General features: G+C 37.1%; 1 protein-coding gene and 1 pseudogene across 1 annotated transcript in view; both read right to left on the bottom strand.

Moving 5' to 3' along the window:
* Positions 1-7,375: 7,375 nt before the first annotated feature.
* LOC112927697 (small nucleolar RNA SNORA70) lies at positions 7,376-7,480 on the bottom strand (annotated as a pseudogene).
* Positions 7,481-24,047: 16,567 nt separating this feature from the next.
* Positions 24,048-27,168, bottom strand: part of FMR1NB (FMR1 neighbor) — a 33,893-nt gene continuing 30,772 nt past the window's right edge. The window contains exons 5-6 of the mRNA XM_026009078.2: positions 25,655-25,803; positions 24,048-24,211 (exon numbers count right to left, since the gene is read on the bottom strand). Coding sequence (XP_025864863.2) covers positions 24,195-24,211; positions 25,655-25,803 — 166 coding nt within the window. The 3' untranslated portion in view covers positions 24,048-24,194. The remainder of the gene's footprint in view (positions 24,212-25,654; positions 25,804-27,168) is intronic.

The following is a 27,168-nucleotide window of genomic DNA, read 5'->3' as shown; positions in this document are numbered from 1 at the left end:
GTTAAGTCTCTCATTTGCAGTCACATTGCTAACTACTGGTAGCTCATAATCCTCAATAAGGAATTCTCTGACACTAATGAAGTTGAGAGAGCAAAAAAATTATAAGAATTCAGTAAATGACACTTTAAAGAAACTACAAACTGCCAATACATCTTAAACGGCCATTCTATTTTCCCTTGGTTGATTCTAATACATAAGCCTTTAAAAAAAATCCATACCACCCAGATACCCAGATCAAGGCACTTAGCAGGGACTTTCTTTTACAATCAAGTCAATATACAAGTTTTTAAGATAGCTATCTACCAGGTTGTTTTCAATTCCATAGAATTCTACGTGGATGGAACTGGAGGGTATTATGCTGAGTGAAAGAAGTCAGTTGGAGAAGGACAAACATTATATGGTCTCATTCATTTGGGGAATATAAAAAATAGTGGAAGGGAATAAAGGGGAAAGGATAAAAATGAGTGGGAAATATCAGAAAGGGAGACAGAACATGAGAGACTCCTAACTCTGGGAAACGAACAAGGGGTGGTGGAAGGGGAGGTGGGCAGGGGGTGGGGATGAATGGGTGACAGGCACTGAGGGGGGCACTTGATGGGATGAGCACTGGGTGTTATTCTATATGTTGGCAAATTGAACACCAACAAAAAATAAATTTATATATTTAAAAAAAAAAAAAGAAAGAAAACAATGCCTGCTCTTTAGTTAGTGAATGAAAAAGAGAAGAGTGTTAGGTGGTTTGGCTCTCACATTGCAAGATGCCCATATTGCAATTTGTAGATATCTAGTTGTGATCCAAACCAGGAACTCTTGGAGGAAACCAACCAGGCACAGGTGACACTCACAAGACAGTAGAAGCTTTCTGTAATCACAAGAAGCTTGGCTCATGTTACTACAAAAAAAAAAAATGAACGTTTTTGATAAATGTTTATAAAAAGAAAGCTGTATGTGGCTAGCATCTCCATTGACCAATAAACTATTTTTCTTTGGGAAGTAAAACAATAAACAGATGCAAACAACTGATTCTGTTTGGTAGGAAATTGCTTTATGTGGCCACAAATATTTTGCTAAATACATTTGGTCATGGTGTGTGGGTTGGGGGGGTAGTGTAAGAAAGAGGGACACATAATGTCACATTCACACCGAGGTCTTTGGTTTCCCATCCATCTACATCCATCCATTCCTACATCAATCCACTTAACAAATACTCATTGCCAGGGCACTACACTAAACTCAAACAGTACCAACCCTGATGTCATTAAGGCATTGACCTAGTGTTGCTCTCTTGAACCCTTCAACCTTCTCATTTTGGGGAGTGATAACTGACTACTTTGAGACATGGTGAAAGCTGTGGATATCCTCGCCAGAAAAAGTGCCATACACACAACATTTTAGATACGGTTTAGGAGGGTTTTTTTGGACCAAATTTAACAAAATGGCCTTTCAATAAAAGCATTCCACAGAATGAGACAGCTAAATAGCATTTTGTGTTCACGCTTTTGTATAACTTTCATATAAATGTATTCACAAGGCAAAAACAATCTTTTGTTGGATTTCACATCCTGCTTTTCAAATCAGGAATATGGTCACCTTATAGAAGGCTGCGCAGAAATATATTCTAAGAACATTCCTCTACTGCCATCTTGTGGATTTTGTTGGAAAAAATAGTAAAAAGCTGCAAGGGGTTTTTTCTTCTCATTTTCAACACCCAAGTACCCCTCACCTATGTTCATCAACTGTTAACATTTTGCTACACTCAATCCATCCAGCTACACACTCACATACCCACATTTCCTTTTTTCAAATCATAGAAAGATAGCCTACTTTCATCATGAAACTTCACCATGAAATATTTGTTTCCATTTCCCAAGAATAGGATCCCCTTATTTAACTACATTAGCACACTCTACAAAAAAATCACCATAAATTCAATGTCCAACATCAAGTCTATACTACAATTTCTACTTTTGTCCCCAAAATGTCCTTTGTGGCTTCTGTTTTTCCAATCCAGGATCCATTCAAGACTCAGAGCATTTGGCTTGTATTTCTTTAGTGTCCTGAAATCCTGAACAATCCCCCTGACTCCTTCTGTCCTTCATGACATCAAATCCTTTGAAGAGTCCACATCAGTTGTCCTTCATAACTCCCCACATTATAGAACTGCCTGTGTCCTCATGATAAAATTCAGGTAAAATATTTCTAGCAAGAACATCACATTGTTCTTGTCACATAAGTGTCACATAAATGACATTCTCTACCTCCTACTGGATCATACTGGAGGTACTCTGTCAAACCACTACTGGCATTGCCAGGCTTGACCATTTGGTTAAGGTGGTAACCACTGAACTTTCCCACTATAAGAGCACATTTTCCCCTTTATTAAAAGTAATCTGTGGAGTAACGATATGAGACTTGTCCCCAAGAACATTTTGCGTCAGCTGATGATCCTTACCTAAACCAATTATTCCTTTGAGGATTACAAAACAGCAATTTTCTAATTAAACCATTCCTTTTACATTTCATAGCTGGCATTCTTCGGTAAACATCAAAACAAAAACAGAGCTCTCCTCTTTTATTCTCTTCTCCTTTAATTTTAAATATCACCATGGATTCATGGATTTTACATAACTCAATGTATTACACACTATGACCACCATTATTTTTAAAGCTTATTTATTTAAGTAATCTCTACCCCCAACATGGGGCTCAAACACATGACCCCAAGATCAAGAGTCACATGCTCTACCAACTGAGCCAGTCAGGAACCCTTACCATGATTATTTTCTTAAATTGTCTTCATTTTTTTCTTCAAATTTTCATGTAAATTCTAGTTAGTTAACATATAGTGTAATATTTATTTCTAGAGTAGAATTCAGTGGCTCATCACATACATATAATACCCAGTGTTCATCACAAGTACTCTCCTTAATCCCAATCACCTGTCTAGCCCATCCCTCACCCACCTCCCTCCATAAACCCTCAGTTTGTTTTCTATGTTTAAGAGTCTCTTATGGTTTGTTTCCCTCTCTCTTCCCCCCCCCCTTCCTATATGTTCATCTTTTTGTTTTTAAATTTCACATATGAGTGAAATAATATGGTATTTGTCTTTCTCTGGTTGACTTACTTCACTTAGCATAATACACTCTGGCTCTATCCACATTGTTGCAAATGGCAAGGTTTCATTCTTTTTGATGGCTGAGTAATATTTCTCTCTCTCTCTCTCTCTCTCTCTCTCTCTCTCTCTCTCTCTCTCTCTCGTGTGTGTGTGTGTGTGTGTGTGTGTGTGTGTGTGTACATGCAACATCTTTTTTATCATTCCTCAGTCGATGGACATTTGGGCTCTCTCCATAGTTTGGCTATTGTTGATAATGCTGCTATAAATATCAGGGTATACATGCCCCTTCGAATCTGTATTTGTGTATTTTTTGTGTAAATACAAAGTACTGCAATTGCTGGATTTGTATTTTAACTATTTGAGGAACCTCCATACTGTCTTCCAGAGTGCCTGCACTAGTTTGCATTCCCACCAACAGTGTAAGAGGGTTTCCTGTCTCTGCATCTTTGCCAGCACCTGCTGATTCTTGTATTGTTAACTTTAGCTATCCTGACAGATTTTCATTTGTATTTCTCTGATCATGAGTGATGTTGAGCATCTTTTCATGTGTCTGTTGGCCATCTGGGTGTCTTCTTTGGAAAAGTTTCTATTCGTGTCTTCTGTCCATTTCTTCACTGGATTACTTGGTTTTTGGGTGTTGAGTTTGATAAGTTCTTTATAAATTTTGGATACTAACCCTTTATCAGATATATTATTTGCAGATATTTCCCCCCATTTTGTAGGCTGCCTTTTAGTATTGTTGATTGTTTCCTTTTCTGTGCAGAAGCTTTTTATCTTGATGAAGTTCCAATAGTTCATTTTGCTTTTGTTTCCTCATCATTATTATTTTTGGTGTTCAAATTATTCCAGGCTTAGCCAGTGGGTGGAATTCTTCAGTTTGGCTTCTGTGTCCTTATGACATGTTCCCATCATTCTCTGATCTTTTTCTTAATTTCTGGTCCAGCAAGCTACTCAGACTCATCTTGTGCTTTCCTTGAAATCAGCTATTTCTTCAAGGAAACTTAATTCATCTTAGTGGGAAATGATGTACAGAAACAAAGATCTGATTGCTAGCTGTGTTCACTGTTACTGGAGAGTTTTTGTTCTTATATCTTTTTGATCAATGTATAGAGATAAGGGGAAATACATGCATTCACATACACATTTTAATCGTGAGTTCAGAAGACTTCTGTGATAGACTAGCCTTCTAGCAGACCAATATTCTAACAAGAAAAACTACAAAAGTCCGGTTTAAAAAAAATATATTTTATGAAAGAATCAGGGGACTACTGAGACAGCCAAGATTTGAGAGATCAAATCCAAAAAGAAGAGAAGCTCATTAAGGTAATCCTTACGTTCTGCACACTATTTTTCCCTCAGGATCATTTTGGCATAAAGCACGAGACAACGAAGCCAGCAGATCAGCTTTAGGTTGCCTTTAAGGGGCTCAGAAAACTATAAAAGTCAAGTTTGGAGTTGCCAAGTTAGCTGACTATTGAGGGACCAAGATCCTAGAGAGATAGGAGGACACAAAATAGAACCTAACATGTGGAACCAGTTTTCTTCTAAAGTTATTTACAGTTTAAGTTGTGCAGAGAATGAGAACAAGAAGTCAGGCAGAAAGCATCAGCAAAGCAGAGCAAGTTTGTGACAGGCTCACAGTGCTGGAGAGAGAAAAAGAGGTTATAATATGCCAAGTAGAAGGAGCCCTAGCAAACAACCCTGATTCTTATTTGAAACTCCCAGAGGGCTACCCCTAGAAATAGGGGTGAACCAGAAGCAAACCTGGACATATAAAGATGGCAAAATAGCCTTGAGTCAGAAAAGTCTGTAGTTGAAATAAGGTGATCTGAATTTCTGCTATCTGCCAGAGGAGAGGAGTAATCCTCTCTGGAGGAGGATAACATGATCTGAAGTCTTTATAATTTTTCATACATAATGTTGGGCATTCAATCAAAATTTATTGACATACAAATAAACAAGACAAAGAGCAATAGAGAGAGGATAGAAACAGAAACATAGGTGATACTGGAGCTATCAGACACAGACTCTGAAATAATTGTGATAAATAGGTTCAACAAAATAGATAGCAAGAGAGAAATTTTCACCAGAGAACTGGAAACTATAAGAAAAAGCCAAATGGAAATTCTGAAACAGAAAATAAAATAACTAAAACTAAGACTTTAACACATGGATTTAACAGCAGATTGGGCAAAGTTGAAAACATGATTAGTGCATTAAAAGATAGGGCAATAGATAATATCTAGAAAGAAGAATGGGGAGCAAAAAGGATGGAAATTAGACATATGAGAAACATAAGAGATAAGGTAGAGAGTGTACTTGGGAGACTCAGAAAAGTGAGAGAATAGATCAGAAGCAGCCCTTGAAGAAGCAGACAAATTAAATTCCTTGAGAAACACAATTCAATAAAACTGACACAAGACGAAAAGAGTCCTATATGTGTGTAAGAAATGATCTTGTTATTAAAAACCTTCCTCCTGAAAAAAAACCTTGCAACTAAGTTAAACCTCAGACCTAAATGGCTTTACTAGTAAATTCTTTCAAACACTTACAGAAGAAATAACATTGATCTTATACAAACACTTCCAGAGATCAGAAAAAAAAAAGGTGATATTTGCCATCATATTTTATGAAGCCAGCATAACCAAAACTTGAAAAAAATTGCAAGGAATGAAAATCACATAATAATAATAAAGGGAGCAGGAAGGAACTTTGGAAGGTGATGGATATGTCTACGGTCTTGATGGTTTTTACTTATCTCCAAACTCATCAAGTTATTAAATAGGTACAATATATTGTACCTATACTCATCAATATATTATATAGGTACAGCTTTTAACATGGCAGCTATAACTTAGTAAGTGGCTTAAAAATGAAAATTAAAAACATTGATTTATATGTGTAAATCTAATCCAGTGATATTTAACAATGATAATATATCTCAATGAAGTGGGGTTTGTGGGAAAATCAATTTGTATAATTTAGCATATAGGAAAAAGCTAGAAAATTACAGATGCAGAAAAGGCATGTAATAAATTCTACTACCACTTGATGTTAAAAAAAAACTCATAGCAAAAAAAACTTGTAGCAAACTTGGAAGAAAAGGCAATTTTCTTTTAAGATTTTATTCGTTTATTTGAGATAGAGAGTATGAGTGGGGGGGATGGGCAGAGGGAGAGGGAGAAGCAGACTCCTGGCTGAGCAGGGAACCTGATGCAGGGCTCAATCCCAGGACCCTGGGATCATGACCTGAGCCAAAGGCAGACACTTAACCAACTGAGCCATGCAGGTGGGAAAGGCAACTTTACTAGTCTGAATAAATAATAGCTACCAAAAAAAAAAAACATTTATTTTTTATTTAAATCATTTTTTAATTTCCCCTGAGATCAGGAATAAGACAAGGATATCTGCTAGCAACAGTTCTATTTAATACTGTCCTGAAGATCCTAGATAGTGTAATTAAGCAAGGAAAACATATAAAAGGTAAAAGAAGTAGAAACGAAGAAATAAAAGCTATCATTTAACACGAGGCATGATTATATATATAAGAAATCCAAAAGAATCTGCAAGCAATGTGAACTAATAAGTGTATTTAACAATGTTGATATAAAGTTAAAATGTAAAAATCAATTTAGTTTATATAGATCAGGACAAGTAGAAAAAAATTTAATTTACAATAGTACCGAAAAGCTATCAAATACCTAAGAATAAATTTAATAAAAGATCTGTAAGATCTTTACACTGAAAACTAGAAAATATTGTTGAGAGAAATTGAAGAAAACCTAAATAAATGTAGGGATATATCATGTTCATAGGTTAAAGTCTCAGTGTTGTTAATACTAGGGGTTTTTTGACAGGAAGTAGGATTTATTGGTGAGCATGAATAGGGAGGGGGCAGTGCCATAGTTCTCATGAGTGCAGACCCCATCATTTGTCCAAAGGGCTACAATTTGACTCCATAGCCATTTTGGATGAGCCACTTTTCAGCCACCCATGTCTTCAAATTCATCCACATTAAACTTAGTAGAGCCCCACTTCTTGGAAGTCTGGATCTTCTGGTGGCCAGGGAACTTGAACTTGGCCCTGCATAGGGCCTCAATCACATGCTCCTTGTCTTCAATTTGATATAGGTGGACATGATGACTTGGCCAATGTAGACCCTGGCCACCATGTCCTGGGCTTTCCAAAGGTACCCTGCATACCTGTCTGGAGACTAGATTGGAGATAGTATGAGGTCAGACATCAATGTCCACAGGAAAGGGCTGTCTCTAAGGTTTCTTAGGCCAACCCACACATTACCAAGGAGGATACTGTTTGCAGCCATTGTACACTGGGCCCCCATGGGGAACACTGTTAATATGTCAATTCTTCCTTGATTTATGCAGTCAATGAAATCCAAATAAAACTGCAGCAGCTTTGTTAGGAAAACTGACAAGCTGATACTGAAATTTATATGGAAATGCAAAAGGTCAAGAATAGCCAAAACAACTCTAAAGAATAAAGCTGAAGGAATTACACAACCAGATATCAAGTCCCACAGTGTGGTTTTGACAGTGTGCTATTGGGGACAGCATAGATAAATAGATCAATGAAACAAAATTAAAAGTATAGGAATAAACCACAATTATATAATCACCTGATTTTTATATCTTTAGGATATATCCTACTGAGATTGTTTAGAGTCAAAATTTACTTGAATTCTTTCTTCTGTGATTTAGTTACCAATCTGATAGACAGTTGGGATCATTTGTTTTTGTATGCATTCAACTTAATTTGCTTTTCTTAATTCTCTTTTGGATATGTCAAATATTTACATGGTTCAAAAGCTAAAACTATATGAAAAGAGTAGAAATTATTATTTTTAAGACTTTATTTATTTACAGAGAGAGAGCATGAGTGAGAAGGGCAGAGGGAAAGGGAGAGAGAGAATCTCAAGCAGACTCCATGCTGAGAGCAGAGGCTGACATGGAACTTGATCCCAGGACCCCAAGATCATGACCTGAGCTGAAATCAAGAGTTGGACACTTAACTGACTGATCCACCCAGGTACCCCAAAAGAGTAGAAATTAAACAACACACTGCTTCATAACCATAAAGTCAAAGAAGAAATCACAAAAGAAAATTGTAAAATACTTTGAGATGAATGAAAATGTAAACACAACACAGCAAACTTATAAGGTACAAATTCAGATGAAAATTTATGGCTCTGAAGACCTATATTAAAAGAAAAAAATCTCAAATCAATATCCTGATCTTCCACCTTAAGAAACAAGAAAAGGAAGAGCAAACTAAACCTAAAGCAAGCAGAAGAGAGCAGAAATGATTAGAGCAGAAATGAATAAAATAGAAAGTTGAAAAATAGAGATCAATGACACCAAAGTTTGGTTCTTTGAATAGGTCAATAGAATTAACAAATTTTTAACTATATCAATACCAAGCAAAAGAGAGAGAAGATTCAAATTATTAAAATCAGAAATGAAAGAGGAAACATTACTATCAACCTTACAAAAATAAAAAAGGGGGACTCCTGGGTGGCTCAGTGGTTGAGCATCTGCCTTCAGCTCAGGTCATGATCCCAGGGTCCTGGGATCGAGTCTCACATTGGGCTTCCTGCATGGGGCCTGCATCTCCCTCTGCCTGTGTCTCTGCCCCTCTCTCTCCATGTCTCTCATGAATAAATAAATAAAATCTTTAAAAAAACAAAAATAAAAGGATACAGAAGTAAAAACAATACTATGAACAATTATATGCCAATAACTTAGACAACTTAGAGGAAAGGGATAAATTCCTAGAAAGGTAAAAATTACTGAAACTCAATAATACAAAGAAATAAAAAAATCCAAATAGACTTTTAAAAAGCAGAAATTCAATTAGTAATTTAAAAACTATCCCCAAACAGAAGCCCAAGTCCCACAATCCCTTTCAGATTATTATCTGAAGAAAATGAAACACTTCACAACTCATTATATGAGGTGATTATAACTCTGATGTCAAAACCAGACATAGCCCTTTCATTAAGATGGTGCAAAAGTTTGCAAAGAAGGAAGCCCTTGCCCCTCCCAAAGATGAAGCCAAATCAAATACCTTGAAGGCCAAGAAAGCAGTGCTGAAAGGTGTCCACAGTCACAGAATAAAGATCTGAATGTCACCTACCTTCCAATGGCTCCAGACACTGCATCTCTGAAGGCAGCCCAAATGTCCTCAATAGAGAAACCCCAGGGAGAAACAAGCTTGACCATTATGCCATTATCAAGTTCCCCCTGACTACTGAGTCAGCCACGAAGAAGATAGAAGATAACAACACATTTGTGTTCATTGCAGATGTCAAGGCCAACAAGCACCATATCAAATAGACTGTGAAGAAGCTCTATGACATAGATATATCATAGTCAACACCCTGATCAGGCCTGATTGAGAGAAGAAGGTATATGTTTGAATGGCTCCTGACTATGATGCTCTGGATGTTGCCAACAAAATTGGGATCATTTAAACTGAGTCCAGCTGGCTAAATCTAAATTTTTCCACAATAAAGAAAAAGATATGGGGATGCCTAGGTGGCTCAGTCAGTTAGGCATCTGACTTTAGCTCAGGGCATGATCTCAGGGTTGTGAGAGAGAGCAAGCCCCATGTCAGGCTTTGCACTCAGTGGGGATTCTGCTTGTCCCCATCTCTCTCTCTCTTTCTCTCTTTCTCTCTCTCTCTCTCTCTATGCTCCCCCCCAACTCATGCTCTCTCTCAAATAAATAAATAAAATGCTTTAAAAAAGACATAGACATCACAATCAAAAAAAGCTATAGACCAATACCCACTATGAATATAGGCACAAAAATCCTCAACAAAATACCAAATCTAGCTGTGTATAAAAAGGATTATACATAATTACCAAATGGGACTTAACCTCAAGGATGCAAGGTTGGTTCAACATATGAAAATCAACGTAATATGCCATACCAATAAAATAAAGTGAAAAATCACATGATAATCTTAATAGACACAGAAAAAAGCATTTGACAAAATCTAACACTTCATCAACAGCAAATCAGAAACAAACTAGGAATAAAAGGAATTGTCTTCAACCTGATAAAGGACAACTTTATAAAAACTGCACATTGGACTCAATGATGGACTGGATGTTTCTCCTAAACATCAGGAACAAGACAAGGCTGTCCACTCTTATCACTTCTATTCAATGTTATACTGGAGGTTCTAGAAAAGGTAATTAGCCAAGAAAAGAAATAAAAGGCATTCATATCAGAAAGGAAGAACTAAAACTGTTTTCTATCTTTATCTATACATAGGAAATATTATCTTTTATATGTAAAATCCTAAGCAAGCTGCTAAAATATCTATTAGAACTAATAAATGAGGGACAACTGGGTAGCTCAGTTGGTTGGGCATCCAACTCTTGATTTCAGCTCAGGTCATGATCTCAGGGTCATGAGACTGAACCCTGCATCTGGCTCTGCACTCAGCACAGTCTGAGTGAGATTCTCACCCTCTACCCTTCTTTTGCTCACTAGCACATGCATGCCTCCTAAGTAAATAAATAAATAAATAAAATATTTTGAAAAGAACTAATAAATGAGTTTAGCAAAGTTTTAGGATACAAAATCAATATACAAACATCAACAGTATCTCTATGCACTGCAATAAAAAAATCAGAAAATGAAATTAAGAAAACAATTTCATTTACGATAGCATCAAAAAATAAAATGCTAAGGAATAAAGCTAACCAAGGAGGTACAGGACTTTTTCACTAAAAACTGGAATGAAAACATTGGTTAAAAAAAAAAAAGAAAACATTGGTGAAAGATATTAAAGACCTAAGCAAATGAGAAGACATCTTATGATTGGGGTTAGAAGACTTAATATTTTAACATGGCAGTACTCCCCAAAACAATCTTCAGATTCAGTGAAATCCTCACCCAAAATCCAGCTGCCATTTTTGAAAAAATTAATAAGCAGACATTATAACTCAAATGGAAATACAAGAGGTCTGGGAAAGCCAAAGCAATCTGAAAAAGAGAATATTGGAAGAATCACACTTCCTAACCAAAACTCACTACAAAGCAAGAGTAATCAAGACAGTGTGGTATAGACATAAGGATAGAAATAAAGATTAATGGAATAGAATTGAGAGTCTAGAAATAAAGCCTTACATTTATAGTTAATTGATTTTCAATAAGAGTTATAAGACAATCAGATTGAAAAAGAATAATATTTTCAACAAATGGTGCTGGGACAACTGCATACCCATAAGCAAAACAATGAATTTGAACCCCTGCATCATACCATATAGAATAATAAAGTAAAAATGGGTCATATATCTAAATGTAAGGTGTAAAAGTATAAAAACATTAGAAGAAAACTTACACTTCTTGACATTGGGTTAGGTGATGCATTCTTAAATATGACACCAAAGGTACAAGCAACCAAATAAAAATCAACAAATTGACTTCATCAAAATGAAAAACTTTTATGCCTCAAAGGATACTATCAAGATAGTGAAAAGACTGAGGTGCCTGGGTGGCTCACTTGGTTAAGCATCTGACTTTGGATCAGGTCATGATCTCAGGGTCCTGGGATCAAGCCCTACATCTGGCTCCCCATTCAGCATGGAGTCTGCTTCTTGCCCGCTCCTTCTGCCCCTCCTTCTTGTGCTCTCTCTCTTAGATAGATAGATAGATAGATAGATAGATAGATAGATAGATAGACAGATTAAAAAAACAACCCATGGAAGAGGAAAAAATATTTGCAAATCATATATCTGAATTTATCCAAAATACATGAAGACTTACAAGTCATCAGTGAAAAGACAACCCAATTAAAAACTGGACAGGGGCACCTGGGTGGCACAATCAGTTAAGCATCTGACTCTAGGTTTTGGCTCAGGTCAATGATCTCTAGGTTGTAAAATCAAGCCCTGCCTTGGTCTCTATATTCACTGTGGCATCTGCTTGAGGCTCTCTTCCTCTCCCTCTGGCTCTCCCACTTGTGTGCTCTCTCTCTCTCTCTCTCTCTCTCTCTCTCTCTCTCTATATATATATATATATATATATATATATATATATATCAAACAAATTAATTTTTTTTTAAAAAACTGGGCACAGGATTAGAATAGGCTTTTCTCTAAAGATGACATGGAATTGACACCTAAACATAAGAATAAACATAGAATAAACATATAAGATGCTCAACTTCAACAACCATTAGAGAAATGCAAATCAAAACCACAGTGTAATACCACTTCACACCCACTAGAATGGCTACAGTCAAAAAGACAGAAAATAAAAAATGTTGGTGAGGATTTGGAGCAAGTGGAACCCTAATACATTGCTAGTTTGGCAGTTCTTCAATATATTAAATACGGTAGTACCATATGACCAAACAATTCTAGGTATATACTAGATATATACTCAAGACATATGAAAACACACAAAAAGTTGTACATGAGTGTTCATAATCTCATTATTCATAATAATTCCAAAAATTGGAAGGAAGCAACCCAAATGTCCATGAACTAATGAATGGATAAACAAAAAGTGGTATATCCATGCAGTGGAATATTATTGAGCCATTAAAAGTCAAGAAATACTGACACATGCTATAACCTGGATGAACCCTGACAACATCATGCTAAGTGAAAGAGATCAGACACAAAAGATCACATGTCACGTGACTGCATTTGTAAAAAGTATGCAGAACAGGCAAATGCATAGAGATAGAAAGTGTATTGGTGGTTGCCAGGTGCTGGGGGAGGTAAGGCAAGGGGTTTAAGTGCTAACAAGCGTGGGGTTTTTCTGGGACTGATGAAAATATTCTGGAATTAGATGGTTGTTATTGATGAAAAACTTTGTGAATACTAAAAACCATTGAACTGTACACTTTGAAAGGGTGAACCTTATATATTGAATTACATCTAAATAAGACTATAATATGATAAGAGACACTTGAGAGAAGTCTTATCCCCATCTCTGTTTCCCTTTACCCTATTTCTACCCACCACTTCTATGTAATAATTTTCTTTAGTTTCTGGTTTATCCGTTTCTTTTTGTAAAAAAAATAAGTATATATTCTCATTCCCTTTTCTTTCTTACACAAAAGGTAGCATACTATAAACTCTCTTGTACCTTGCATTTTTCATTTAATAATATAGCCAGGAAATCACTGTATGTCAGCTTATAGTTATCTTCCTTATTCTTTCTACAGATGCATGGTAGTCCATCAACCAGTCCTCTGTGGATGGTCAGGTTATTTCCAATATATTGCTATTACAAACAACGCTGCAATAAATAACCTTGTGCATATGTTGTTTCATATTTGTGGAGGGATATCTTCAGGCTAAATTACTAGAAGTGAGACTGCTGTGTCAAAGGATAAAAATCTTGCTAAATCTTTCTCCATAGGAGTCCTTTTATAATGATTCCATACTCCCACTAGCAATGTTTGAGAGTGACTGTTTCTGCAGAGTATTGCTCACAGAATGTGATGCCAAGCTTGCCAAAACTCCTCCATCCTCACTCTCAACTAATGATGTTGCTTCCTAGTTAACTGAGAAAATTGGAACAATAAGAACTTCCACAGCCTTTGCTTGTGCCCATGCTCTCTGCCTTCCTGCCTATTACCATCGATGTTTTCTTTGCTCCTAATGCCACCTAAGCATCAGATCCCTCTGTTCTCGCCTGTTGAAGCACATGATTCCAACAAGTTTACAACTCTCTCTCCTATATCATCAGTGTTTTAGTCTGTACTAGATCATTCCCATCAGCATACAAATATGCTGTTATTTTTCCCATGAGAGAGACAGAGACTTCTTTTAGGATGAAGACACTTGAGCAACCTAGAGATGGGAAGGGAGAGGGAAAAAAAACATTCCTTCCGCTCTTAATGAAGAAATGGAGATATTCTGTTGATGATTTTGAAGTACACTCACCTGATAATGGTGCTTTCACCAGTGGCTCTCAAATTTCAGTGTACAGCAGAATCACCTGAAGGTCTTGTTAAAGTACAGATTTCTGATTCTGTAGGTCTTGGTGGGAGGTGCATAGGTGCCAAGATTTGCATTTCTAACACATCCCCCAAATGATACTGATCTTGCTGTTCCAGGAATCTCACTTTGAAAACTGCTGCTTTACTCCCTCTTCTTCCATTAGTCTTAATTCAACACAATCTGCATTAATTGTGCATTTGTCAATAAATTTCAAATGGGGAAATGATCTTTTTTTCCAATTATGATATACATTACCTTAAGAAAACCACATTTTTCTTTATCTCAGTCTCCACCACCTATCAACTATCGCTTGATTTCTCTGCTCCTCCCTGAAACAAGATCTCTCAAAAGAGTTGCCTATATCTGGTGTCTCTAATTCCTCTTAGTCTTTCATAAACTCCTTTGAAGTAGGTTTTCACTCCACCCACTCCACCACACCACTCTCATCAAGGTCTACAATGACCTCAGTATTGATAAGCCTCCAAGTGTAAGCTATCATCTTATTGACCTATTGGCAGCATTTGGCCATGGATCACATTTTCCTCTTTTCCTCCCTTGAACACCATACACTTTGGGTTTCCCTCATACTTCACTTGACACTCCCTGTCTCCTTTGCTAGCTCTCCTCTTTTTCCTTACGTCAATTTTGGCATGCCCCAAAGATTACTCCTTGGTCCTCTTCTTTATCTTACTCATTCTATCCTGTGGCTTTAAATACCATCTACGGGCTGATAATTCTTGCAATATTGAATTCCCGACTCCTATACCCAATGACCTAGTCAACATCTCCACTGGAATATCTAATAATCATCTCAAATTCAACATGGATATTTCCTGATCATCTCCTCAAATCTACTCCTCCTGCAACCTTCCCCAGATCAGTACTGATAGCAACTCCATCCTTCCAATTCTTCCCTGATTACTCTTTTTCTTATACCTCACATCCAATCTGTTAGGAAATCCTATCAACCCTTTCTTCAAAATTTCCCCAGCATCAGACCTTCGTCACATCACTTCTCACCTGATTCCACTCTGGTTTAACCTACCTACATTGCTGCAACACGCTCATCACTGGTGTCCTTGCTTCTTTCTCCTCTTGCCATTCTAAAGTCTATTCTCGACACAACAACCTAAGTGATTCTATTAAAACACAAGCCAGGTCCCATTTCTTTTCTTCTTAAAACCCCACACCAGTTTCCCATCTAATACAGAGAAAGCCCACATCCTCACCATGGCCTATAAGACCCTATCTATCCTCTGGCCCTGACCACCACTCTTACCTCCTCACCTCATACCCTTCCCTTTGCTCTCTTAATCAGCCACACAGGCCTCTTTGCTGTTCCACAAACATGACAGGCACATTCCTGCCTGTGGCCTTTGCTGTAGCTATCCTCTCTGCTGGAATGCACCTCCCATAGATATCAGCTCAGCTAATGTTTTCAAATCTTTCCTCAAATTGTCCCTGCTTTATGAATTCTATCCTGATTATTCAGTAGTGCAATCTGTGCCTCCCTGAGCCTCTCTCCTTCTGCTGTACTTTTTACTTTTTCCCATAGTATTAATGACATTCTAACATATCACATAATTTATTATGCCTATTGTTTCTTCTCTGCTTTACCCTTAATACATATTATATTCCAAGGAGAAATGGAAAGAATGCTCTTCTCTCCATAGGGCTCGGGCCTAGTCTATGGAGACAATCAGAGGAATACACACTCTACTCACCCATCCATCACTAAGATTCTGCTAGCTGGTGGCTAGCACAAAGCTAACCAGGTCCCATGCCTGATGTAATGAACCTATGAAAATGGATGCCTAGATATGTCTAAATCTTAGTTTTTACTCAGATATAAACTTCTACTACATATAAAATGAGGTGATTCAATTAGAGAATTTTGGTCTTTCCTAATTCTAAATATTTTTATTACATTTAAACTTAGCTTAGATGGTTAAGGTCCATTCTCCAATGTACTAGTTGTTGTTAATGCTTGTTCCAAGTATGACCCTCTACTTAAAAAAATTGTAAGTCAAGTTGTATAAAAGCTGTTCTGTAAGCCATTTTATCATGAACATGCATCCCATGTCTGTCTATACTTGAGTGAAGAACCTAACATTCTAACTGATCATTCAATTCATTAGGTGATTTTTTCACCCTCTAGTGAATCAATTGGTTATTTGACTAAACAGTCTAAATAAACCAATTGTGGAATGTTTTGGAAGGTCATTTCTCTAACTGCAGCAAGACACTGTGGCCTATAAAAGTGAAAACGAACAAGGATTTTCAGGTTATATTTACCTTTCCATTGCCTAACACACTGCTTGGCAAGGCACACACATATCAGTCAGCCCAAAACTCTTCTCCAAGCCTTGGTGCTCAACTAAGACAAAGTAGACAGAATATTTGGGAGTTACATTGGCTTTTCCTGGGTGATGCTAGTCTACATGACCTAATTTTTGGTCCTAACTTTTGGTTAGGTTAGAAAATTTGGTCCTAATTTTCCTAACTTTATTGTGAAATAATTAGAGATTCACAGGAAGCTGCAAGGATAGAACAGATGGGTCCCACATATCCACCACCTAGTTTTCCTCAATGGTTACATCTCACATAGCTATAGTACAATATCAAAACCAGGAAATTAACATCAGTACAATGTGTGTGCACAGTTTTGTCATTTTATCACATGTGTAAGTTCACTGTTACCATTACTGCAGTCCAGATACATACAGAACTACTCCATCACCCCAAAGATCTCCTAGTGCTACTCCTTTATCGTTATACCCACCCACTCTTCTCTACATTACCTGTGTTTAACTCTTTAAAGAATAAACTGCCTCAGGGGAACCTGGGTGACCCAGTTGGTTAAGTATCTGCCTTCAGCTCAGGTCATGATCCCAGGGTCCTGGGATAGAGCACTGAGTCACACTCCCTGCTTAGTGGGGAGTGTGCTTCTCTCTCTCCCTATGCTCCTCCTCTCTGTGCTCTCTCTCTCGCGCGCGCTCTCTCTCTTTCTCTCTCTCTCAAATAAATAAGATCTAAAAAAAAAAAAAAAGAAGAAACTGCCTCAGACGGGATTTCCCTGTGACACACATATACCTAAAAATTCCAAGAACATATCTCTACCATTTTCCTAACCAAGAAATACCTGACAACTCATCAAAACTGTTTTGAACCTGGGTTCACAGCTACCAATTTGCTTTATTGCCATAAAAAAACCCCAAGATGTGTCAGAGCCTTTCTAGGAATACTTGACATTCAAATATATCTTAGTTAACTTATATTTTTGTTCTGGTTGAAGCATGGATTTTACAAAATCCCTTTAGTAAGTGATTGTTCAAAATGCCTGCTCCAATGACCTAGTTACATGTTCAATAAGACAATGCCATCTGGATCCTGGGCTCTTGAGGAATAACATTTGATCACTTTCTCTCTCCAATGTGAGAGAAGAGTCATGTAATGTGAAAAAAGAGAAAGAGCTGTGGGTCATAAATGTTTATAATATAAACCCTCTCACTACAATGGTAACATTGTCTCTGTGTTACTTCTCCCAATCTTCACCAGTTTTCTTCTACCATCCCATCCTTCCCCTTTTTCAACTGCTCAACAAGCTATCAGACTTCTTTTTTCCTCTACCCACAATAAACCACCCCAAAAGACACTAAAGTCAATTTTACCTGCAGAAATTCTCTAAAGAAAATCTCAAAAATTTCAAAGATATGAATACATGATATATTTTTATAACAAAAATGGTACTCAGCTATTCATTATAGCTTTATCATCTTTTTCACTCTACACATGAACATTTTCCCATGTAACTGAACATTTCATTATTCTTAAAGGATTATTATGAAGAATTCTGAAAAAAGAGCAGATTGAGCTGATGTAGACCCATACCTTATGCTAAAAATATCTAGGAATGTTGAATAAAATACAATACCCAAACAAATTTTAATACATAGACTAGCTTGAAAGGAAAGTAAATTTCTGGGGGTTATAAGGGAAGAAAGAAATCAGAGGCAGAGCTAGGGTAATTGTCTTGGTTTTAGCATGGAAAGTCCTGCATCCAAGAAAACCCCTCTCTTCTGGGCAACCAGGAGAGTGGTTATCCTTTCCCAACGCAGTAAGTGAACGGAAGCTGGTATAAAATAAGACTTCTTATGGACTCTAGGTGCTGACTACAACAATCTTTAACTGTTTGATTAGTCCCAATTGCTTGTTGATTCTCTTGTATTTTCTATGTAAATGACAATATTGTATGCAAATCACAGAGTTTTCCTCTTTTAGTCTTTAAAGGATATATTTGTTTTTCTTAAAGGACTTCTTTGGCTAGATTGTCTAGTGTTATGTTAAACAGCAGTTGTGGGAGTGCCTGGCTGGCTCAGTTGGTGGAGCATGCAACTCTTGATCATGTGGTCTTGAGTTTGAGTTCCACATTGAGGGTAGAATTTACTTAAACAAAACAAAACAAAAATAGTAGCTGTGATAGCAGCCTTCATTGCCTGTTCCTGACCTTAAAGGGAATACCTCTAACTTGTCTTCATTAATACTGTTTATTTTCTTTTAAAAGGTTAAGGGAGTTTTTCCTTCTATTTCTAGTTTGCTAAGATATCTAAATCATAAACGGATGTTGATGTTTATCAGTTGCTTTCTTCTGTACCTTTTCAGAAAATGATGTAATTTTTCTCCTTCAGTTCATTAATGTAATTATATCCCTATGCATTCACATTGTTGGCTTCAGTACACACACACACACACACACACACACACACACACACACACAGGATTTTTGGATCTGTGTCCTTAAGTTAAATTGGCCTCTAATATTCTCTAATATTCTTGCACTATCTTCTTCTGGTTGTGGTATCTATAGCATACCAGCTTCATAAAAGTGATGGGCAGCTTTTCTTGTTATTCTACTTTCTGGAACAATTTGTGTAAGATTGGGATTATCTGTTCTTGAAATTTCAGTAATATTCACCTTTTAAAAATGGAATCTGACTCTGGGCACAATGAAGAGAAAGTAAAGAGTGCAACTAGAAACCCTTACCCTAACCACTTTGCCATCTGTAGGCCCTGGCCAACACCTGCATTCCCCTTCATACATTAACCATACTCTAAGGCTTTCGATAGAGTTTTAGTTGCTAAGTTTAACACTGAGTTCCATTAACTCCTTATCATTTTTTGGCATTGGCAGGGGTGAAGGTGGGGAGGGATCCATATATGATAACTAAATTTGTCATGTATGACAACTATCCCTCAAGGCTGGTTTTGTGGGCATGCAACTTATGCAATTGTGCACAGGTCTAGCTCTTAGAAGGGCCCTGTGCTTGGTTTAATAATTCTGTTGTCACTATCTTGAAACTCTTAGTAACTGGGAACATGCAGCCCTGTATTTTCATTTTGTGCTAGGCCCCACATATTATATAGCTAGTCTTGCTATTCCTAAATAATTTTCCATTTGAGTTTCACCTCCTTCTGCTCATTTTACCCTGAAGCTAAGCCCACATACAGCTCCGTTTTTTTGGCAAGTCCTCTGCCTGATATCTGGGACAGACAACAGCTAACCCACATATTACAGCTTGATCTGAGGCTTTGAATTCAGCCTGCCAATCCTATAATAGGTATTATCAGTTTTCCTAGTCCTCCCAAAGGAAGTTGTACATCATTTAGACCATAAATAGATGAGAAATATTTACAAAATGCCATAATGAATAAAATGTGTCTTCTTATACTAAAGACAAGCCCTTATTTTATGGAGCACTTCTATTGTCCATGATGCTGATATCTAAGAGAGATCTTATCCTCATTTCCTAACAACTAAACTTTACATCTATCCAGATTCTCTACCAATATCTGATTGGCCATGGGGTAAGGTGGAAGAGCTTTGGTTTTGAACACTTGGTCATTCTTTTTTTTTTAAGATTTTATTTATGAGAGAGAAAGAGAGAGAGGCAGAGACACAGGCAGAGGGAGAAGCAGGCTCCATTCAGGGAGCACAATGTGGGACTTGATCCAGGGTCTCCAGGATCAGGCCTTGGGCTGAAGGCGGCGCTAAACCGCTGAGCCATCCGGGCTGCCCGGTCATTCTTGATTTAAAGTTTCAATGTCTCTGTAGTTGGGGAGAATGTTCATCATCTCTGCTTGTAAAGCAGTCACCCTAATCAGTTTAAGTAATCAGGCTCTGCATCAAAAGTACTTCTTATTTAGCTAGTGTCTTTTCATTTGGCACAGATACAGTAATAGATTGAGGGAAATGATTCTGTGACTGTTAAAGTTTGCATGCTAGTGACACACTTATCTACCAATCTATCTCTTGCAGGACTTGGTCAGCCATGTCAGACATGATTTAGTAGTGCACTAGGCACTGGTGTTGGAGACAGCTCTCTGAAAAACTTATTTCCTTCCCACTCTCACGAGGCTCCCTTTGACTTTTAATCTTTAATAATAACAACCCTAAATTGCTTCAACTTTTCATTTCTGGCCCAGCATTTACTCTGCATCTATAGTTGTTTGCCACTCTAAACTCACATTCTTTCCCCTCACATTATCACTTAATGGTAATCTCTATCAGTGTCCCCTGCAACCTAGTTTCTAATCTGTTAGAGAACCACTGCAGATGTTCCTATTGCTTTCAGAGTACTGCATCACACTATGCTTATATCCATAGATTGCCACTGCTTTTGCTAAAATTTCAATTTTATAAAGTATTCATTTCCTTATATAGTTGTTTTATTACTTATTTCTACCCAGAGAACTTTTTTGGTTGTTCTTAATTTAATTTTACCCTGAATGCAGCTCTTAAAATTTAGAGCAACAGTATCAGATTCTTGGAGAATAGCTTTGAAAGCAACCACTTGTTTACTAAACTTTGGTGATAATTTATTGTACAGTTTGGCTTTTTTCCTAAGACTTCAGTTTGCAAGTGCCCACTAATCATAACAAAAGTGAAGAATACTACAAAAATATCTTCATTTCCAATCCAATCATCCAATGGGTATTTTATTTGTTGAGCACCTACTGTGTGCCAGACACTGTCCTAGGCACTTGGGATATATCCCTTAACTGTATACCTAAAACTACCTCTGTCCTAGAAGAACTTATATTCTGGTAGAAGCCAAAAAATAAACAATAAGCATAACAAATAACTATATGGTATGTTCACAGGTGATAAATGCCATGGAATAAACAGAACAGGATAAGTTGGGGATCAGTTGAAACTTCCCCACATCGCCAGCCTTTACACTCTGCTCCTTCTATTCCCTATCTTGAAAAAATTCTCCCCAACCTAAACTACCAATTACTATACCACTGTTTCTCTGATTCACTTCATAGCCAAACTTCAACAAGCTGTCCACACTGCTTTCACTTTCTCACTTCCAAGTCACTCTGCAACTCAAGTTACCTAGTTTCTGCTCCCACTTCATCACTGAAACTGCTATTGCCAAAGTCACCAATGACTTCCATGTTGCCAAATCCAGTGGAAATCAATCAGAATTCTGATACTGTTGATCATTCCCTCCTCTTTGAAATGTGCCACCTCTTGGATTTCATTAAACTACTCTGCAGGGGAGCAAAACTTGCCACCCCAAAATATGTCTCTTTGGCATGTGGATTATTTTAGGCTGATTTTTTTAAGAAAAAACTCAAGAAGGTTTTCTTTTCTTTCTTTTTTTGCCTTCCTGCTAACTGCCTAAAAGATTTAGATAGAGGATCTACTCCAGGAAGGGACCTACTAAGCATAGATAACTACAGTATAATATGGACTAGGTGTGGCAGACGAGGAATCTAGCAAAGTTTGTTAAAATTTCTCTGTGTATCCCATTGCTTCTGTATGGCCCAGCAAACATTTATTAAACATTCACTCTTTTTTATCTACCTGTGAATTGTCTTCCTTTTGAAGTCCCAGACCCCTATCCTATTTCTCCTTAGCTCTGAATGGCATATAAGCTTCAACTGCCTGACTGCCTATAGGCCTCAAACTCTTTATAGAGCCTCTGTGTCTACATAATTTAATTTTATTTTCTCCTGTTAATTTTTCTTTCAATTTTATTCTTAGATCAGCCAAAATGAGTTTGAAATGTATATAAAAATGTTTCCTCCCCAACAACTCTCTCCTGCTTATCCTCATACTTTTCAGTCTCCACTGACAGCTACACCATTTCTGACTATGCTTTAAAAGCTTGTGTTCTCTTTTTTTCTTATTCTTGTTGGTTGATATCAATCATTAACTGGGACTTCAATTATCATCCCTATATTGATGATTCCTAAACTTTTATACACAGCCAGACTTTTCCCCTGAGCTCCAGACCCATAAATCTGACTGCCTACTAGTCATCTCTACCTGGATGTTCCAAAGGCACTTCAAACAGCCTATCCAAAAATGACTCATCTTCCCCTGCCATACCTGTCCTTCTCCCCATTGTCTCATCTCACTGAATAGGAATAAGACCACTATCTTTCCAGTTGGTTCATCATTTAGAAACCTGAAATTCATACTTTCATTTCAACCCCCTCATTGCTTCCCCAAATAACCAAGTCCTAGTAATGCTACATGCCATATATATAGCTCTTAGATGCATTTACTTTTATCTACAGTGCCACTAACCCTTGCCCAGGACACCATATTTTCTCATCTATATTAATACAATAGCCTCATAACTGATTCTCTTGACTCCAGTGCTACTTACTTCCAATTATCCACACAATAGTCAGAGTGACCTCTAAGGACATAGATTAACCTTTACCACTCTTGTGCTTAAAACCTTTCATTGGTTCCCTTCTGTCTACAAGATTAAACCCATTTTTAAAATTTGGGTTATAAAGTTCTCATCAGTGGTGCCTGGTGGTTCAGTCAGTTAAGTATCAGACTCTTGATTTTGGCTTAGGTCATGATCTCAGGGTCCTGGGATCAAGTCCCACATCTGACTCAGCATGGACTTTGCTTGTCCCTCTCCCTCTTTCTTCCCCCAACTTGTGCTCTCTCTTTCAAATAAATCAATCAATCAAAAATAAAGTTCTTCTAATCTAACATCTAAGTTGAAGTTGCTGCCACCCTGAACTATTTGCAGTATTCCAAATACTCCATGTCCTTGGGCCTTCATATCTGAAACACTCCTCCCAACACACCGCGATTGCATGGGAAACACCTATTGGTCCTTCTTACCTTTCATTTTATGCCTCTTCCTGAAGTCTGGGCTAAGTGCCCCTGCTAAATACTCTCATAGAACTTGGTACTCCTATCAGAATCTTGTCATTACTTCTTTATCTGGCTTCCTCTCCAGCTGGACTGTGAGCTCCATGAAGGAAAGGCCAACTTTACCTTCCTCATGACTATATCCCTAGCACATAGAAAGTGCACTGTCCATAGCAGAAGCTTAATCAATTCTTATTGAATGAGTGAGAAACAAGCCCAGGTAAACTTGAGCCCCACACATTTCAAAAGAGGAAAGTGAATCATAAAGAAAAGATAACTTTTTAAAAGCCAATTCAAGTATGTCACAGAACACAGTTGTTAAAAAAAAAAATAAGTAACAACAGTGTTCAGGTCTTGGTAGTAGGATTATGGGATGATTTTTTTCTTTCTTCTAGAGTATTTATCAAATTTTCTATGAGTGTATCTTTCATAGTGGAAAAAATAATGTTATAAATTACAAAATAAGAACTCTACTACAAAATATTGTTACCTCTTTTTTTCAAAATAAACACATTATCATATAAAGTGAAAAATGACCACTAAGTTTCCCCACACACACACTTTGCTTTTGCTAGAAGGTGAATATGAACATGAAATCTCTGTGTTATTTAACCCTAACAGAAGTATATGTTTATAACATAACCCAATTTGCAAAAATCCTGTCACTATCTAGAACCTGAAATGCTACCAATGCTTTTCATATATTTTTTAAATTCTGAAACTATTTTTAATAAGAAGAATTCAGAGCCTGGTTTGATGCATAGAAACAGAACTATCAACTTTATTTTATATTTGGAAGTAAATATGACAAAAATAATAATTAATTTTTGTACTAAAATGCTCCATCAGGTTTAGATGACTGGGACAGTCTCCTCTGCTCTGAATGGTTCACATTCTTCTTAGTGGGAAAATAATGCTATTGGAGAAAAGCAAAGTAGAGTTAAACAACTTGATAGGACTAATATACATACATCACGCTTTGTTAGAAAAGGAAATGATTGCAACGAAGTTCTCAAACTCTATATATTCAATGCTATGTTTAACTCACGTATTTTCAGTTTGTCAGTGTACCATCTCATATTACTGTGAGGCATAAAAATAAAACACACTGTGGCAAATACAATGACAATTTCTGAATTGTCGTTGGTGTGAACTTCCATGCCCCAGTAAATGGCCCACAGAAATTGTTTTGTTATTCTATTTATAATGTCATATATGTGTGTCTATGTTTGCATACATATGCACATGTATGTATTAAATTTATACAAATCAGTAATATATAGACATGTAGGATTATTATATATACTTACATATAACCTTACATATATTATGTATTTATATATTTTTTATATATATACCTTGTATAAGGATTTTGTTTTTTCTTAGATTAATCACATTTCCTGTTCACCTAATCCAAACTTCTTATTTTACAGCTTGGTGAACTGAAGCCCAGGAAAGTTAAGGGAATTGCTCAAGCTCCCGCTGTATGTAATGGCAAAACAGAGACTAAAACCAGAGTCTCCTGACACTAAGGTCAATTGTCTGTTATTCTATTCCTCTGCATCTCTGTAACTGAGGCTAGAAATTAACAACTTAAATTTGAGTAATGCATTACAATTTTCAAAGCATTTTCATATTTGTTATATTGTTTAAGCTACACAAAAATTTCTGCTGATGGTATCAAGTTGTTGAAAGGTTAACTTGTCCACTAATTAATGGCCTGAGTCTCCTGACCATCCCCTCACCAAATCCTATACTCTGTTCCCGAAAATATACCTCTTTTCTCACCAGCCATTTTATTCTTAGTTGGCTCTTCATAATGATTATGGAAGGAGGAAACCCAGGCCAAGCCTAGGGAATCTGTAAGACTGAGGGTCAGGTAGTCCCTGGTGTATGATTCTGGGATCCCCTCTCTTGAATTATTTAAGTTTGGCGAACTGGTAGCTGACATTAACAGCTAGGATCCAGGATTTGACTGTAGATCTGTCAGATTACCGAAGCTACCCTCCTTCCCCTGGATATTTGTCATGGTCAACGCGTATGGGGGAACTAAAGCCTTTATTATTTAGCAAGGGTATCTTTCATGGAGCCTAAAAGTCAGAGCGGGCATTCCACTATTTCTTCTAAAGGGTTAAACCATATATACTAAATAATGTGGTACCCAAACAACTTGACACATTTCTTGTACACCTTCCTAGCATCCAAATATCTCAATTAGTGATAAAACAATTAGTTTTAGAAACTAATACTTCTGTGGTTCAAGCATTTATGTGGTAAAAAAAATATATAACTGAACTAAGATGGTGGTAACAAGAATCAAATATTAAATACTTAAATCTTATATCCTACTGTTAATTACCTTTGGTCTCTTGCTCTTTATCATCACCTGCACCTTCCTCCTCTTCTGCTGTCCCTGACATTTCAGCATCCCTCTTCATTTTCATTTTTTGTTTCTTCATATCCTTTAAAATTCTGCTGACTCTCCTTCGTAAAGGATTGGCCCATTTGCTGTAATATTCCAAGTTCAAAGTGAAGCCTTATTTTTTCAACAGTGATAGAACAGTGATAGATAGAATAACAATTATGGGTTATAAAAAAAGTGATGGGTTATAAAGAAAAGGCTATTTACTCATATAACTCTTTACACAGTCCCACCTGATTGTTTAACTCACCATATTTAGCAAATCTGATAGAAAATATTGCATTTGGCTCATTCATATTTATCATTATAACCATTACTATCAATTTACATAGTGTCATTTTGATCACTTGATCCTTCACAATAGGAATGCTGTCCTAACTCCCCTTTGCTGATATCAATGTTACTCACCCTTCAAGATATTTGCCTAGAAAACCTTCCCTTGGGATGCCTGGGTGGCTCAGCAGTTACACGCGTCTGCCTTCAACTGAGGGTGTGATCCTGGAGTACTGGGATTGGGTCCCACATCAGGCTCCCTCCATAGAGCCTGCTTCTCCCTTTGCCCTACGTCTCTGCTTCTTTCTGTGTCTCTCATGAATAAGTAAATAAAATCTTAAAACAAAAAGAAAACCTTCCCTTTACTCCTAGCCTATAGGGATTCTTCCATCCTATTAATTTCAAAACTAAATGGTAATAGTTCACATTATTAGATTATCATCTACTATTTTAGAAGCTTGCACTTTCACTGACTATTGCTATCATCTGGTATTCAATATTGTACTTCCTTGTACTTGCATGATTAGTCAGGGTTGTGGGTGCCTGAGAGCCTATCACAGGCTAGTAACTTGGCCAGGTGCTTTACATACTTTACATACCTTATCTCACTGAATCCTCATAACAATCCTATAAGATGGATATTGTATTTCCTGTTCAGCAAATTATTAAGCTGGGGCTTAGAGAAGAAAGATAACTCACACAAGGTCACACAGAAGTAGTAAATGGAGATGCTAGCATTTGAACCAAGGTCTGTTTGGCTCTAAAACACAGCCTCTTTCCATTAGACCACACTGCAGTATTAGTGAATGATGACTAACAACAACAAGTATGACAGACTTTCCACATGCCAAGGCCTGTATATAAGCCATGATCTTACTTAAACTTCATGATGACTTGATGAGGCAGGTTCTATCATGTCCATTTTTCAGATGGGAAAACTGAGGCACCAGGGAGGAGAAAGTAAGTTGCCTAAGGTCACCAGACTATTCAGTAGTGGTGCCAGGTTTCAAATACACATCTGCCTAAATCTAAAGAACAATCTCTCACTAACTATGCAAACCTGTCTCTTTCCCCCCTCAGAGTTTGGAAAAAATCTTCAGGCTAGAGCCTTACCTTGTAACTTAATATATCTCACAGAACCTGGTACCCAATGAGGGTTAAGGAAATATTAATTGATA

This window comes from Vulpes vulpes, chromosome X, assembly GCF_048418805.1.
Source record: "Vulpes vulpes isolate BD-2025 chromosome X, VulVul3, whole genome shotgun sequence".
In the NCBI taxonomy this organism is placed as follows: domain Eukaryota; kingdom Metazoa; phylum Chordata; class Mammalia; order Carnivora; family Canidae; genus Vulpes; species Vulpes vulpes.
Note: the sequence above shows the minus strand (reverse complement) of the source record. Positions and strands in the feature narration are given on the sequence as shown.